General features: G+C 36.3%; 2 protein-coding genes across 2 annotated transcripts in view; one reads left to right on the top strand and one right to left on the bottom strand.

Annotated features, from left to right (window-relative positions):
* The window catches only part of MMP26 (matrix metallopeptidase 26), a 280854-nt gene that overhangs the window by 16471 nt on the left and 246318 nt on the right, over positions 1-18065 (bottom strand). The window lies entirely within an intron of this gene.
* Positions 2117-3061, top strand: LOC100981313 (olfactory receptor 51A4-like). The gene has a single exon (XM_003819119.5). It carries the CDS (start codon positions 2120-2122, stop codon positions 3059-3061), a length of 942 nt encoding a protein of 313 aa, XP_003819167.4. The 5' UTR covers positions 2117-2119.

Here is an 18065-nt window from a genome sequence, read left to right as displayed (position 1 = left end):
TTCCTCACTGATTACGAAGTACTTTTTAATCCTATTAAGAGGGCTGGTATAAGCTCAAAGTTATTAGCTGGGTTGAATATGGAGGGATTTAAAACTCAGATTTTAAAAAGTGTACATTGATTAAATGATGCAGAGCTATTAAAGCAGTTACTGTATGTCAAAAACAATACCAACATCTTGGCAACCCAAAGTTTTGGGAGAATGTTCGCCAGAGAACATTTGGGAGGAAATCAAAAGAGGAACCGTATCTCCATACATCCACAGGAGGAACAGCATGGAGGGGAGATGAAGTCAGTGACAGAGAAGGTTGAGGCAGTGAAGCCTGAACTGGCTGTGTTTCATACAAAAGCCATGCAGAACGATCTCAAGCAGCGAAAGGTGCACATTCTTCTCAAACGATTCACTTACCTTAACAATTTTAACATTAAATACACTTTGAACCTCCGTCCTGGCGGGAAAGAACTTCCAATAACTCTATTCAGCCATATGGAATAAATAAGCAAATAACAATCTTACAAGCCCTGATAGAATAAATCTTCAGTTTTCCATTGAAGACTTAATCTCACTCTTTTCAGATTAATATCAGAAGCAAGACTTGGGAGTTGGAGGACACTAGGCCTAACAGGCACAAAAAGCCTTCAGTTGGTAGTTGGGCCACTTGACACAACTGGATTAGTGTTTAAAGCAGACAGCCATCATACTGGTATTAGCCACAGTAATAAAAATTTATACATTGCCCTCCTCTGATTTTGCATGAGGATCTTCCAAACTCTAGGTAAATATTATCTTAACACTTGCCTGATTTTTTTCTTGTGTTTTGTTTGTTTGCATGTAATTTCTTATTCAATCCAGAACGTCCTAGGCATTTTTTAAAAATGTTATTTCATTTTAAGTTCTGGGGTACATGTGCAGGACATGCAGGTTTGTTACATAGGTAAACTTGTGCCAGGGTGGTTTGCTGCACCTATCAACCCATCACCTAGGTATTAAGCCCAGCATGCATTAGCTATTTTTCCTAATACTCTCCCTCCCCCCACCTCAACCCCTGACAGGCCCCAGTGTGTGTTGTTCCTCTCCTTGTGTCCATGTGTTCTCTTTGTTCAGCTCCCACTTATAAGTGAGAACATGCGGTGTTTGGTTTTCTGTTCCTGTGTCAGTTTGCTGAGGATAATGGCTTCCAGCCCCATCCATGTCCCTGCAAAGGACATGATCTCGTTCCTTTTATGGCTGTATAATATTCCGTGGCGTACATGTACCACAAAAAAATCCTTCCTAGGATTTCTTTACAAAGGTGTATACAGAGTTAAGAAGATGATGCAAAGGCACTCCGAAATCTATGGTAGTGAGGAAAGAGAAAAAAAGAGAAAGAACAGCATGGGATGATAGATTTTGACAACAAAATTTTATATTGTTCCTCTAAGCAATCAGTAATCACTAAGAAAAACAGAAAATAATAGAGGATGAATGATTCCGTAAAGAATAGCAATAAAATCATAATGATCTAAAAATAAATTTTGTAAAATCCTCTATAAAGAATGACAACATATTTTTGAGAGATATAAAAGATTTGAGGAGAGGAAAAGAAAATCCGTGTTTACAATGAAGACACTATATACATATATGTTTTTTTCTGAATTTTATGTAAATGTTTTGAACTTTTAAAAAATCTTACAAATTTTTAACAAAATTTTAGACCTTTTTTTTCAGCTGAATTTTTATGACAGAAATTTTAAACAAATTTATAAACAGGACATATATTGCAACATTTATACTAAAAAGCAAAAGTTTCAAGTCTTTGAGTTGGATAATATTCGCCTGTATAATTATCTCAGTTGATCAGTAGTCCTTGTATAGGACTTGTACCTGTTATAATCTGTATCTATTTTAAGATTAGATTTTGATATCAATTTGCATTATTTTTCTCTCGGTTTTTTGTTTCTAGTTGAGTCTACCTATCTATTTCTCCTTTTAGGTTTGTGTCTAAGAATTATGTCTATATACCTGGTGTTGTAAGACCTCAATGAGTTCAATAGGATAGAGCCAGGCATTTGAGCTGATCTACTTATACCTCTACAGAAAACCTCTTATGAGCTTCTCATCTTTTCCCTCAAATACTGGGATGTCCATTCTCAATATCTCTGAAATGGAAATCTCTGTTTTCTACTTGGTTGGGATCCCAGGTTTGGAGCATGCCAATATTTGGATCTCTATCCCCATATGTCTCATGTACACTGTTGCTATCCTAGGGAATCGTACCATTCTGTTTTTCATAAAAACAGAGCCTTCTTTGCATGAGCCCATGTACTATTTTCTCTCCATGTTGGCTCTCTCTGACCTGGGACTATCCCTCTCCTCTCTCCCTACCATGTTAAGGATTTTCCTGTTCAATGCTCCAGGAATTTCCCCTGATGCCTGTATTGCTCAAGAGTTTTTCATCCATGGATTCTCAGCTATGGAGTCATCTGTACTTCTTATAATGTCCTTTGATCGCTTTATTGCCATCTGCAACCCCCTGAGATACACTTCCATCCTCACCAGTGCCAGAGTCATTCAAATTGGGCTTGCTTTTTCTCTCAAAAATGTTTTGTTGATCCTCCCATTTCCTTTCACTCTAAAACATCTAAAATACTGTAAGAAGAACCTCCTGTCCCAATCCTACTGCCTCCATCAAGATGTCATGAAACTGGCCTGCACTGACAACAAGGTCAACATCATCTATGGCTTATTTGTGGCTCTCACAGGCATCCTAGACTTGACATTTATTTTCATGTCCTACATGTTGATACTGAAAGCAGTGTTGAGCATAGCATCACGAAAGGAAAGGCTCAAGGTCCTCAATACATGTGTTTCCCACATCTGTGCTGTGCTCATCTTCTATGTGCCCATTATCTCCCTAGCTGTCATCTACCGGTTTGCCAAACACAGTTTCCCAATCACTAGGATCCTCATAGCTGATGCTTTTCTGCTGGTGCCTCCATTGATGAACCCCATTGTATACTGTGTGAAGAGCCAGCAGATAAGAAATCTTGTCTTAGAAAAACTGTGCCAGAAGCAAAGCTGAAGCGGATGCTTAACCACATGATGCTTAACCCAAAGTCAAGAAAACAAGCACAATAGATCAATAAGAAAACATACTATGTTAATCACTTTACAATATAATTTCTCAATCTGTTCATTAGGATTAAAGAATCAAACTTGCAAATCTGTTGGTTCAGTATTCAGGCTTGGGACTCTTATGTAAATAAAATGTATCCCCAGGTTTCACTCTTATGCAGTTTCCCTTACCACTCCTATGAACACAATGTATTCTTGTCATTTTCATAATGATTAAAATAATATTGTCTATGTTAATTTGAAAATTAATGATATACACTTACATGATAACTGGGCAGTGATCAGAGGTGACCAAAGACTACCTCTTTATTTAAAGTACTTATTTTCAACACATATTTTTGACATCTTTGAGATATGTGCTTGTTCTCAGGAATTGAAATTAAGATGGGCAATAACACTCTTGCACATGAAACTATTCAAAAAAACATGCATACATGAAAAATATAAAAATAAAATAAACAATGCTTTATTTATTCATTTTATTTAATTCAATATCTCCTTCCTTAACATGAAATGTCATTTTCTAAGGTGACAGATTCCTGTCTTTGACATTTCAATGGGAATTCTACCTAATGACAAAGACTCTCTCCTCTACCCAGGTTCCTCTGAACTGTGTTCTCAACTTGGCCTTGATTTTCATATTTATCTCCATATTGTTCAATTTTAGCAAGAGTCATGCTAGGTCAGTTTAACCAAAGCCCCTTCCCCTCCATATCTGATTACTCTAGATGTTTAATTGATTTCCTCATATTCTACCATTCCCACTTGATATGTGATAATTCTGGCTTGCTGATAGCAAGAATCCTGTTAGGTCAATTATATGCTTTGGACATTTGTCCCCTCCAGATCTCATGTTAAAATTTAATCCCCAATGTTGGAGATGGGGCCTAGTGTGGAGTTGTTTGTGTCATGTGGGTGAATCCCTCATGAAGGGCATGGTACCATTCTTGCAGGATTGAGTGAGTTCTCACTCTATGTTCCTGTGAGATCTGGCTGTTAAAAAAAGAGCCTGGCTACTTCTTCCTCTTTCGTTTTATCTTGCTTCCTTCCTCTTGCCTGTGATACCTTCTCCCTTTCCCCTTCCACCAATGAGTAGAGGCTTTCTGAGGATCTCGCCAGAACCAGATATTGGTGTCATGTTTCTTGTACAGTCTGCAGAACTGTGAGCCAAATAAAACCATTTTGCTATAAAGTACCCAGACTGAGACATTTTCCTTTACGGCAACACAAAACAGACTAAGCCAAAATCTTCCCTACTCTTGATGTTTCCTTTTAATAATTTTCCACTTAGTAACCTATGTCCCCAACCTTACTCCTTTTCCATAAATTCTTACTTTTCACTGTTCATTTAGAGTTGAGCCCAATCCCTCTCCCTACAACAAGCTCCTATACATATCACGTTACTCTCTGTTAATAAAGTTTTTCTTCCTGTTCTTTAAGCATCATAAGTAATTTTTTCTTTAATGTTTGAGGTGCCATGACTCAGGATCACATTTGTCACTGGACCCCAGACTTTTCACTTAGGACCCTGTGTACACACTTTTGACAGCCTGTTGAACGATAGTAAGGACAGATTTGATTCTTAAGGTTTTGTGTGTACTCAAGAAGCTGTGCTACAATCCCAGGTAAGCAGAAACTGAGTTAGAGGCCCAAGTTCAGGCTTCTCTGTTTGACAGGTAACTGCTGGGCTGGAAGTCTTTCTTCCTGGCTCTGTCTTGAGTGGGGATTATTCCTCAACTTTTGGGCTATGTGTTCTTCCTGGATCCTTATTTTGATTACAATTTATTTCCTGATTTGTGAGCTGAAATTTTTTTCATGACAGTTTGTGAGAATGTTTTATTACTTCCATTTGATTCTTCTTTTCCTAATGGGAATTTCTCAGTCAATTGAAATTCCCTTCTTGAATATTTGCCGACTGTGTGCTCCACCAGGTCTATTCACTCCCTTCACCCCAGGCCCCATGCTGTTGCATCATGGCACCATTTTGAAAGCAGGGTGGCACCAGCACCATAAGCCCCTGAGGGGCCTGAGAATCAGCCCATCTAGGGCCTTTGCTGATATCACCACCACTGGCACTGGTGCACAATGCCTGATGACCTGAGGACAATCTTTCCTGGGTCTGCCACTGCCATAGCCACCACCAGAAATGCACTCCCAAGGGTTCAAGGACAGACCATTTGGTCTCATCACCACCACTAAAAACAACCTTACTTAATACCAAGAAGGAATTGCTGTGCACTAGCACTTGCCCCTAAGGAGACTGAAGACTGGCCCACCTGGCACCTCCATCCCCAGAACAGCCTCACCACAGCCTCCACAATAAACCTCAGCTTAAGTGGCTCACCTCTCTATACTCACTTGAACTCTCTGTACACATCAAGAGCTTTCAAGGTGCTCAGGAACCCCAAACAGCAATCATCTGAGGCAGAAAGAGGGGGAAAGGGTTAACTGAAAATAGACTGGATATTTTATCCACTCAGAGGAGCTTGGGAAACAGCCAGATTGCTGCTTGATGTTTCCTCAGACACTTGCCTAAAAGGTAGCCCACGGCTTCTGTCAGATTACATATCAGAACAAAAGAAAATCATAACAATTCCCCATAAATACTGGTTTAAAAAAAGATTTAGACCTTATTGAGTCAGTAACCTCAATTTATTCCATTTTTGTCAAAAATACTGTTTGGACAGAAATATAAATTGTAGGTATTAAAGATAAGAACTACTTTATATAAACCAGTGAGTTTTGTATTACTATGCTTCACTAACTCATAGCTAAGAATTTTAAAATGAAACGTATAAGATCTCTGTGGCTCGTCTGTATGTTTATGCATTCATGTAAACATGTTATGTAGATGCAATATTTTTCTACTTCTGAATAGTATTACCAAATTAGTTTATAAAATACCTTAAAGGAGCTTTATTCAAATTGGCATGCAGATTAGTGAGTGCCTGTAAATTAAATATTCCTAAAATTCCTAGAAAAAAACTAAACAAAATTATTTTCAAATTTACTTGACATAGGCATATCTTTGGCAAGTGAGCCTAGTTTAATAACGTTTGCTTAATAAAAACCTTTGTATCTTCTGAGTTATCAGCATTAAGCATAATAAAAAGCATATTTTACTTTACTTGGATTTAAAAGTTGAGTAAGGTAATAGTATATCTACTGGATGTTTAAAATTATGAAAATTATTCAACCTAGGAACATGTGCATGAGTAAAGATGCAGTTAAAATTAATTGTTTAATATAAATACTTTAGGTATGTCAAGCACGGCAGTAAAACAAACAAACAAAAATAAACAAAAATGTATCTAACTTTTTAGGTTTCTACTTTTGTAATGTTTACCTAACATGCCTGTCATATAAAAAGGGTTAACAGGTAAATTACTTGAGATATGAGATAATGGCTAGCTTTGTTTGGTGTTATGTTTACCTTGAAATAATTTCCAGAATATTTTAGTAACTTGCAACCTTAATGTTAGGCTAAGTTTCATTAATAATAGATATTTGTTAAGTATCTAGGTCATTTCTAATAAGATAAACTAGTACAATATTCATTACTAAGCATAAGTTTAAGTTTACACTCTTTTGGCATCTTATTGTTATATGTTTTATATGAGTTACTTATACTTGAGTTCATTAATAAACATGTTTTTGTCACATTGAAAAATTGTTCTATGAGTAAGTATATGCCTCTAGAAATTGTGAAATTATGTATTAATAAATTTGCAATCCTGTTACCGAATCTGGGCTTATGAAAATTCACATTTGTCTATTTTCTGTTTTCTCTGTAAAGAAAGAAACTGATGGTTAAAAGTTATAATCAACGTATGTGGACAAAACTACTTAAATAATAAGGAAAACAACTCTGTTTAAAAAACATTTAAGGAAAGTCCAGTGTGTTTTCAAGAAGAAAAAGTATGAAGTATGAAAGATATGATGTTGTTTAGGAAAGAAAAAGGTAATTGTATTCTAAAGTAATTTCATTCTAAAGTATGACTGGGTATTCCTGAATGAGGAAATGAAAAGTCACATGGATATTTTTCAAAGGTATAGATTGTTTGTAAAGAGGAATTTTATGTGTGGTCAAGTTGACTAAATATGTAAGTGGATTTATTTATTTTTATTAATTATCTTTAATGTCAAAATTATACAGATGCAAGACAAAAATGACAAACTTTCATGGATTATTTGTCTGCTCTTAATAAGAAATTGTAAAAGTGTTTTTGTATACCTTTTTAGTAATCTACTAGAAAACCAAAGTTCTGTGTCTTATCAGAATAGTTTGCTACATTTTATGCTATTTATGCTATGATAAAGACTATTTAAGAGATTATTTTAAGAAAATAATTAATTATTTAAGAGAATCAAGTCTTCTCACTTTTAAAATAACTCTTTTTTTTAAAAATTTTTGAAAATGTTGCCTTTCCAAAATCAAATCCTAAATGAAATCTTCTTGTTCTTGAATTGATCTTGAGATTTCCCAGAGGGCCTCTGAAAACTCTCAAAGGATTTGTTCTTTCACCATGTAGAGAAAAGTTAAAAAATAATTTGGTTTATTTTGCTTGCTAAATTTCATGGAAACATTGTCAAATAAAAAAGATAATTAACCTTTCCTAGGTTATATTTGTATTGTCAAAATGTTATTATTTCAGCAATCATATAAAGTTAATAGAAATTTGTGAATTATTTTTCTATTTATGATATACTCTAATATAATGTTATCAGCAGTAATTCCAGGTATTATTTTTGTTGGGTGTCACAGAAGCAACCAAATATCTTGTCAAACTAACTCTTATTGGATCTTTAGAATTGAATGGATTCATGAAACTGCTAACATAAAACCAAGCAAAACAAAATATATTACATGGGACTGAATGAACTCATAAAGAATAATTAGGGGTTTTGTTTTGAAACACTGCTGATTCTTTCAATGTCCTATTTTCTGAATAAAAGAAGCCCCTTTCCCTTTTCTCTCAAGCAATATGTAAGTTACAGAAATTTAGTAGATTATGTGCTGTAAACAAATATGAAACATTTTTCTTTTCTCCCTACCCGATCCCTTCAAAATTTGGAAACTTTTATTGACTATTCTTATATCTTTGTAAAATAGTTATCAGATAAGTTCAAAAAGAATCTGTAACAGGACACCATTGAAAAAACTGATTTTATTATCAAAGTTTTGGTTACAATATTATGTTTGAGAATGATGTACTTAGAATCAAATATAAGGAAGCAAGGTTGACTTTATGAAGCCAAAGCTTAATAAAGCCTTCTAGGAAAAAAACAGCCTGACACCTGGCTTACACCTTTCCCAGTAAAGAAGTTCCCTTTCTGGTAGGTACAGGAACCTCAGAATATCTTGGGGACCTCAAGAAGAGAATAAATTCACACAAATCTCTAGGTATTGCAAATGAACTTTGGTGGTAAGTTCTTGGCTTGGCTTCTTGGCCTTGAAAGAATATTTAAAATCAAATTTGAGATTCTTATGAAAAGTTTCGGTAAAGGAAACCTATAAGGCCTTTGCAGTTAATTGCGATTCTTGCTGCACTTACATAAATAATTAAGCCAAATCTAATGAGACCAGACTTTTTTGTGATTAAGAATTGTAAAGAGAGCTGAATATAAAGAGTAATTTTGTTTCACTGCGAAATTACAGTACACCCTTATTGAGTACCACTTTTACTTTCTTCTAAAATCTGACTACAACTCTCCCAATTAATATTTCCAATTTTTCTTCTACCCTTCTGACTTGGCATTACTGAGAATAAAACTATCCTTTCACCAAACCTTTTAAGCTGAAGCTGGACAACTTGTAAACTTCAAAGTATATCTTCTTGCCTGCTGGTGTGTGAACCACTCAGAAATTTACCAAATCACCTGACACTATCACTAGAGGCCTTGCAAATGCAAACAAAACCTTTAGTCATATTGCCACTGCCATCCTCACTCCACCATCTAAAGATACATTGAGCTCAACAGGTAGAAATCCCTACTAGCTGCCCTCTGAGAGTTTCAACTATCAATCTTCTAAAAAAGCTTTCACAGGAATTCCCTTCATTAAAGACCTGACAGCTTGCACCATCCAGCAAATATCCTTGACTACAAAGTCTCAACAGGTAAGACAGCTTGTCCTTAATGAACAAAATGGACTAACATTGTAACAGATAAGACAGCGTTTCCTTGATGAAAAAAAGATGACTAAGAAAATGAACTAACATTGTTCACACTAAAGAAGAATCTCTCTTATTTCCTTGAACAAGAGGGTTGATGACAGAGAGTCTCACCTTGACCAAGTTCTACTCAGCCATCTCTGAACTCTCTTCTTAGCTAGCCTCAACTTTAGGATTTCTGTGTTTATCTCTGTATTGTTCAATTTAGCAAGAATCTTGCTAAATCAGTTTAACCAGAGCCATTCACCCTCCATATCTAATCACTGGAGATATCGAATCAGGCACCTTATCCTCTACCATTCCCCCGAAGATGCCTGATCACCCTGGTGGATAGTGGAGTGAGGATGGCAGTGGCAAGCTGTTAGAGCAGTGTGGCCAGAGTACACCTGCACCCATACCCCTGATGTTTCCTCTTAGCAATTTTCCACCCACCAACTCCTCCTGCCCATCACTGCTCTCTTTTTGGCTATAAAGTCCTACTTTTCCTTCTGTATTTGTTGAGTCTAATCTCTTTTCCCTATTGTAAGAGCACACTGTAGTAGTCACCCCCATAGCTATTGTCATAGTCTCCATGAATAAAGTCTTCCTTAAGGTTTCTTAAAAAGCGTCATGAATAATTTTTAACACTAATGCATAACTCATTGTACTGTACATATTTTTTCTCTCTCCCATGCAAAAATGTAAACCATTTAATTTTTATAAAAAGGCAAATCATGGTGCTTAAACGGTATAAAAAATCCATTAAAGATGTTCTCATGTAATTTATTTTTTAAGTGAGGAAATGTGGCAAATGCTACAACTACTTAGAAGGAGAATTCACAGAACAGACATAGTCATAGGAGGAATGTTGATGTGAATTTGCATGTAAGTATAGGAATGGATGCTTCCACAGTAGAAGAAAGTCCATTGAACCTCTATGAGACAGAATTTAGTTGCGTGTCTCCATACATGAATTACTTTGATTCCTGTTAACCAATAAAACTTACGGAGTTGTAAAATGTCTCAAAGGCAACGAAAGAACAAATTCCCCATCTGTTTGGAATCAGATAACCCAGAAGGGTGTGCTCTAAGCAATGCATACTTTTCCATCAAAACACAACTTTTCCCTGTAGTCTTTCTAGTTTTTATTAAAAAGAATCATCTCAAAGAAAGATTAATATTGACCACAAAACAATACTTTCATTAAACTTGGCCTCATTATCTATGTAAGGAAAGGAAAAATGTTAATTTATCATCTAAGCCTCCTTAACCTTCTTAAAAATTTTCATAAGGAATCTCAAATCAGACATTTAAAAGCCACTTTTATATCTGTACCTAATCTAGAAATCCTAGTTCAAGAAACTCTCTTCATCAAATTGCTGCTTTAGGTATCTATAATTTAATGTAATATTTTATTTTCTCAAAGTCCACAAAATATCCCAAGGATCTCGGCCTGCTAGGATGTGATCTTTCTTAGCACTTCTAAGGGCTAGACCACGTAAGCCAGATAAGAGGCCAGCTTACTTGGGAGAGATTTGTCAGCATTGGATCCATAAAGTCAACTATAGTTCCTTAAAAGTGGCTGGTCATATCTGACTAAACATTCTCCAATGTGATACTCCAGGAAAGCCCTTTGTTGGATAATCAACTTTAATTTTCAGTTCAGCGGTACATGTGCAGCATGTGGACAGGTTTGTTACATAGGTAAATGTGTACCATGTTGATTTGCTACACAGATCATTCCATCACCTAAGTATTAAGCCCAACATCCATTAGCTATTCTTCCTAATTCTTTCTCTCCTCTCACCCCCCAACTCTCCAACAGATCCCACTGTGTGTTGTTCCCCTGCATGTGTCCATGTGTTCCCATAATTCAGCCTCCACTTATAAATGAGAACACAAAGTATTTGGTTTTCTGTTCCTGTGGTAATTTGCTAACGATAATGGTCTCTAGCTCCATCCTTGTCGCTGCGAAGGACATGATCTCATTCATTTTACAGCTGCATAGTATTCCATGGTGTGTATGTACCACAGTTTCTTTATCCAGTCTATCATTGGTGAGCATTTAGGTTTATTCCATGTTTTTGCTATTATGAATGGTACTGCAATGAACATATGTGTGCACGTATATTTATAATAGAATAATTTATATTCCTTTAGGTATATACCGAGTAATGGGATTGCTGGGTTGAATGATATTTTTGCCTCTAGGTCTTTGAGGAATCACCACACTGTCTTCCATAATACTGGTACAAGAACAGACACATAAACCAATGGAACAGAATAGACAGTCCAGAAATAAGACCATATACCTACAACCATCTGATCTTCAACAAACCTGACAAAAATAAGCAATGGGGAAAGGATTCCTTATTTAATAAATGGTGCTAGGAAAACTGGCTAGCCATTATGCAGAAAATTGAAACTGGAAGTCCCCCTTACACCATATATGAAAATCAACTCAAGATGGATTAAAGACTTACCTGTAAAACTCAAAACTATAAAAACCTTAGAAGAAAACCCAGGCAATACCATTAAGGACATAGGCTTGGGCAAAGATTTCATGACAAAGATATGAAAAGCAATTGCAACAAAACCAAAAATTGACAAATGGGATCTAATTAAACTAAAGAGCTTCTGCACAGCAAAAGAAACTATCAACAGAGTAAACAGACAACCTACATAATGAGAGAAATTTTTTGCAATCTGACCATCTGGCAAAAATCTAATATCCAGCGCCTATGGGAACTTAAACAAATTTACAAGAAAAAAAACAACCCCCTTAAAAAGTGGTCAAAGGACATGAATAGATACTTCTCAAAAGAAGACATACAAGCAGCCAACAAACATGAAAACAAGCTCAACCTCACTGATCATTAGAGAAATGCAAATCAAAACCACGATGAGATGCCATCTCACACCAGTCAGAATTGCTATAATTAAAAAATTAAAAACCAACAGATGCTGGTGAGGTTGTGGAGAAAAAGGAACGCTTTTACACCATTGGTAAGAGTGTAAATTAGTTCAACTATTGTGGAAGACAGTGTATCAATTTTTCAAATTGTATCATGCTTCAAAAGAAGTCAGGTTCTTATTGAACCTCTGTAAATAACACGTCATAAAAAGCAAGGACAAAGATCAGATGGTTGTAGGTGTTTGGCATTATTTCTGAGGCCTCTGTTCTGTTCCATCGGTCTATATATCTGTTTTGGTACAGTACCATGCTGTTTTGGTTACTGTAGCCTTGTAGTATAGTTTGAAGTCAGGTAGTATGATGCCTCCGGCTTTGTTCTTTTTGCTTAGGATTGTCTTGGCTATATGGGCTCTTTTTTGGTTCCATATGAAATTTAAAGTAGTTTTTTCTAACTCTGTGAAGAAAGTCAATGGTAGCTTGATGGGGATAGCATTGAATCTATAAATTACTTTGGGCAGTATGGCCATTTTCACGATATTGATTCTTCCTACCTGTGAGCATGGAATGTTCTTCCATTTGTTTGTATCCTCTTTTATTTCCTTCAGCAGTGGTTTGTAGTTCTCCTTGAAGAGGTCCTTCACATCCCTTGTAAGGTGTATTCCTAAGTATTTTATTCTCTTCGTAGCAGTTGTTAATGGGAGTTCACTCATGATTTGGCTCTCTGTTTGTCTATTATTAGTAGATAGGAATGTAAGTACATTCTGCTGAGTTGGAATCCCCAGGGCTTTCTTGGCTAATGGGAAAGCATCTGTTAGGCAGGACGAGACTTGGCAGATGAGGATAAATTCTTACATTTACACAGCAGCAAAACTCTGGTAACCGTGTTCTATTTCTATTTCCCCTGTACTTTGACATGTGGGCTCAACTATTTATCAACTTTCTGTTTAGCTTACTAATGTCACAGTTGCTACTTGACTTTGCACCAGCTCAACCCAGAAGTTCACATGCTTTTTGTTTGACTCTGTTCTCCAAGTGATTAAAATGGATGCCAGTACCCCAACTCGTCAAAAAGTCCAACAATGTATGTAAATGCAAGATCGAAGTCCAGAGTTCTGCCAACTTTCGGAAATCAACCAAGTGCTAAACCCGAATTACTATTTCAACACAGAAAAAAATTAAAATCCCGTACCTGGATCTGGCTTTTAGGTAACATTTTCCTGAATTATAGAATTACTGCCTTACATGTTGAAATAAGTTGTTTGGGGGTAGAGATATGTGAAACCACTGAGCTTGCAATGGGCATCTGTGAGAAAGCAACAGTGACCACTAGGAGTTTCTGCCTCTATCATCTGTCCTAACCCAGCATGCTCCTAATCAGGTTTAAATATTTGCTTTATATATATTTTTCTATTGATAAATAAGAAAGCAACCTTTTGACTCTCATAAAAATCTAAAATTTCATAAGTTCTAAGTAATGTTGTGAGAGTGGGTTTTATATACATTTCATGTAATCACTTAATTGAAATACAGAGGTCTCCAAATTGAGACTAGGACTTTTAATTCATTCAGTGTATTTTAGTGTAAGTAAAATGATATCTGCTTATATGTGATTCTGAGACTTTAGAGGGAGGAGACAAAACAGCAATGTTATCAAGGAGCACACTACACACTGGGTTGCCACTGCTTCCACTACTGATCTAGAACTTGACCAAGGATTTGAGGATTAATTTGTGCTTACCAGCAGATAGGATAGGAATAAATATACAAAAAACAAACAAACAAAAACAAAAAACAAAAGACACAGCACTCCAAGCAGCAGAAAAAAACAGGTGTTGCTCCAATTTTATAACGTTGAAAATGCCAATTCTGTTCTATGTATTTCCATATTAAAGGCAAATGATTTATAGTATTATTTACAGACAGGTATCCTTGAAACTGTTTTTCATTGATTACTGCACACTTCATTTCAGATGAGTTTGGGTCAGAGTCTCAAAAGATACAATCCCAAATACCATAATTCCGAAAGTTGAAATCCCAAAAGTTAAAAATTCTTTATGTTCATATCCCTGAAATCTAAAACCTCAAAAATTGCAATCTCCCAAAAATTAAAATCCCAAGTGTTGAAATTATGAAAGCCAAATTCTGAAGAATAGATTAGTACATTAGTACATTTTTGCCTGTCTGCAGGACGGTTGCATCATGTTAGATGAAACTATTACTTTGTTATTGTCTTTATTTGGAAATTAAGTATAGTTTAAGGAGATGCTTATGGTTGCCAAGTTGACAAGGGGTGAACTTGTGGACTTAATTTTAGGTGTCAACTTGACTGGATTAAGGAATAGCTAGAAACCTGGTAAAATATTATTTTGGATGTGTCCGTGAGGGTATTTCCAGAGGAGATCAGTGTGTGCATGTAAGAGGACTGGGTGGGAAATATCTACCCTCAATGTTGCTGGGCACCATCGAATCAGCCAGGGGCCCAGAGGGAACAGATACAGAAGCCAAATTAGTCTTTTACTGAAAGCTAGGACAGACTTTTCTACTGCTCCCTTGGACATCGGAAATTTAACTCCATGAAAATGCATTATCACAAAATTGACTTTGTGTGTAAACATATGCGTGTATGTAGAAACACTGAAACTTCCTTGGTAAATGAAGAAATACCCTTTAGGTACATCTGCAGTTGTGAAGACAAAATTTCTTGAGATCTCGGCTCTTTAGGTGACTATATGTGGTGATGACTCATCACACTATTTGACTGATCTCATCAAAAGGCTTAGGTTGCTCAAAACGGTATTTCAGATAATTGCAGTTATAAAGCTGAGTGCATACAATTACTGACTATAGCTTCATGCATTTATACATTTCCCTTTTTGACTTATCTTTTTATGTATACTGTTTGTTTGCTCAGAAACTGTTATACCCCTGTGATTGTTGTTAATATATGCCTGAGCATTTATGCTTGCAAAAATACGTATGTCATTATTATATATTTTATTGTGTAAAGTGGCTTATGAAATGTTCTGCTATGCTTTTTATATTTCTCAAATAAATCCCCTTTTTAAATGTAAATAAATATATTTTAAATATTTTTTTCAGAAATGTATTTTCTGGATTTTGGCCTTTTGGTACTGTAATTTTTGGAGTTTTGGACTTTGGAGATTTTGATATTTTGAGATTTCAGCAATCAGGATTGTTTCTTTCAGGATTATGATCAGATCCAATTGCAGATCACCCTCTGAAGCAATAGTACGGAAAAAGGAAGTTTTATGGTATATATGTTTAGTAGATAATACACCCATGCAGTAGCAACAGAAAACTTAAGTGGGTGGGGGGTGGGAATGATGTTACAGAGGCTGGATGTTTGTCTAGCCTGACTGGGCAGAGAGCAGGGCTTTGCATGTCAATAAAGATGTTTGACAGTTGAGGTGGAGTGGGGCATCATGACCTTTCTTAAGACAGAATAATCAAACTAACATTACAGAAAAAAAAAATCAGGCACATAGCACACAGGCATTTTTGGGCTCCATTGATACTAGTGGTTAAGTACTATCCAAAAACGTGAATGTAGTCACCATTCAATCAATTGCTTTTAAGATATGTATTTTCTTCCTATGTGCCAATTGCACCTAGAATTTTCTTTCTGTTCAACACTATTTAACCCATTATGCCATATCCATTTGCTTCAAAATTTTATTTTGCTGAGAATATATTTATTACTAAATTGCTAATAGCCAACTTGGAGACAGAAGTCTCAGCAAGGCATTCTCCTGGAGGGGCGGGGGCTGAAATGAAATTCAGTGAAAAAATTTCAAAAACTCAAAGAGAAGTGGTCACAGGTGTAACAGCTCAGAAACACAGCAGCCATATGTTTTGATTTATGGATTGTGAGTCTAAAGGTGAGAAAAAAGATATAGGAGAAAAATGAATACACATACACACTCACACAGGCACAAACACATTCAAGAAAAAGAGGAATGGAGAAAAGTATTGTGAGAGTATGAGTATATTTAGAAAACAGTCAACAATAAACAAGTTAGGGCTGATTATATGCAAAATAAACCTCTAAGAGTCTTGTAACATATGTGAGGGCAATAGAGGACAAGAAAAGAAAATAAATCAACACAATAAATGATTGAACTAGATACCACTTAAAGAGATAATATGAATTCCCTGCACACTTTACTTCAGATCATCTTCTGAAGCAATGGTATGGAAGCAAGATGCTTTCTGGTGTGTTCAGGGGAAAATAGACCCATGCAACAGAGGACTTAAGTAGGGGGAGTGATGACATTCTAGAGGCTAAAGTGTGTATAGCCTAGCAGAAGAGAGGGCAGGGATTGTGTTTCAATCAAGAGAGTTGACGTGGAAGATTTTTCTGACTTTTCTTAAGAGAAGACAGAATGGTCAAACTCATATTTGAGGAAGACACATCCTATACCCAGCACAAAGGCATTTTGTAACAACTGTGGATATAATGGCCTCCTTTGATACTTGTGGTAAGTACCTTCCAAATTGCAATGTAATAGAAATTCAGTGAAATCTTGTAAGATTTTTTTTTTTTTTTTTTTTTTTGAGACGGAGTCTCCCTCTGTTGCCCAGGCTGGGGTGCAGTGGCGCGATCTCAGCTCACTGCAAGCTCCGCCTCCCGGATTCACGCCATTCTCCTGCCTCAGCCTCCCGAGTAGCTGGGACTACAGGCGCCCGCCACCACGCCCGGCTAATTTTTTGTGTTTTTAGTAGAGACTGGGTTTCACCGTGTTAGCCAGGATGGTCTCGATCTCCTGACCTCGTGATCTGCCCGCCTCGGCCTCCCAAAGTGGTGGGATTACAGGCGTGAGCCACCGTGCCCGGCCTATCTTCTGCATTTGTTAATTGGATCTAGAAATTCCTCTGTATTCTCTGCTAGTTATCCTAGTATTTCTTGTTCATCTCCTTCAAAACTTTATTTTGTTGTGGGTATGTTTATTACTAACCCTCTGATAAGCAACTTAGAGACAGAAATCAAACTAAGCAAGGGATTCAACCTAAGGAAATGTAGTTTAATTCAAGGAAAGCAATTCAAAAGCTCAAGAGGCGTAACTACAGGAATAGCATTTCAGCAACACAGCAGGCATATATTGTTATGGATGGTAAGTTAGAGAAAAGAGAAAAGATACAGGAGAAAGAAAAATACAAATTAACAAACTAGATAGACACAGATAGATGATAGATGGATATAAATGATAGATGATAGAGAAGATAGATGGTTGATAGAGACATGATAGATAGACAGAAAGATATGAAAAGAGAGAAGCAGAGTAAGGCATTATGAGATTTTAAGAATATTAGGAAAGAATCAACAATAGAAAAATCTGAACTTGTTCTATAGAAAATAAATAAGACTCTTGCAACATATGAGATTGTAACCAGCAAAAGGGTGCAGCTACTCGCTACTTCTAGAAAGAAGCAAAAAATAAAAAGAGTGAGATACGATAGAAAAAGAGTGAGCTTTATTGTTCGCGCTAGCAAGAGGTAAAAACGGCAGGAATTATTTCGAAAAATTGTCACTTTTCCAAATTCTGGAGAGAGCACAAGGGCTTTAAGAAGAGGGGATTGAAATGCAGAAGAGGAAGGGGGGATAGGAGGTGCCAGCTGCTGTGACTTGCTCCAATGTCTTATCTTGAATTATTGTTCCATCTAGTGAAGGAGCTGGCGCCATCATGGGCCCAACCAGATTACAAATTAATTGCAGTTAATCTCACAGTTAAACTCTTGTTGGGAGTGAATTCTGGCCTTGGAGTAATTTTCTGCTGGGAAGACAATTCTGGAGGTGCCTGGTTGTGTCAAAATTAAGCCTCTGAAGCTTCTAAGGAAATACATGCTGGGAGGCTGAAGCAAGTGGA

This window comes from Pan paniscus, chromosome 9 (genome assembly GCF_029289425.2).
Source record: "Pan paniscus chromosome 9, NHGRI_mPanPan1-v2.0_pri, whole genome shotgun sequence".
NCBI lineage: Eukaryota > Metazoa > Chordata > Mammalia > Primates > Hominidae > Pan > Pan paniscus.
The sequence above is the reverse complement of the archived record's forward strand: the minus strand, read 5'-3'. Positions and strand labels throughout refer to the sequence as shown.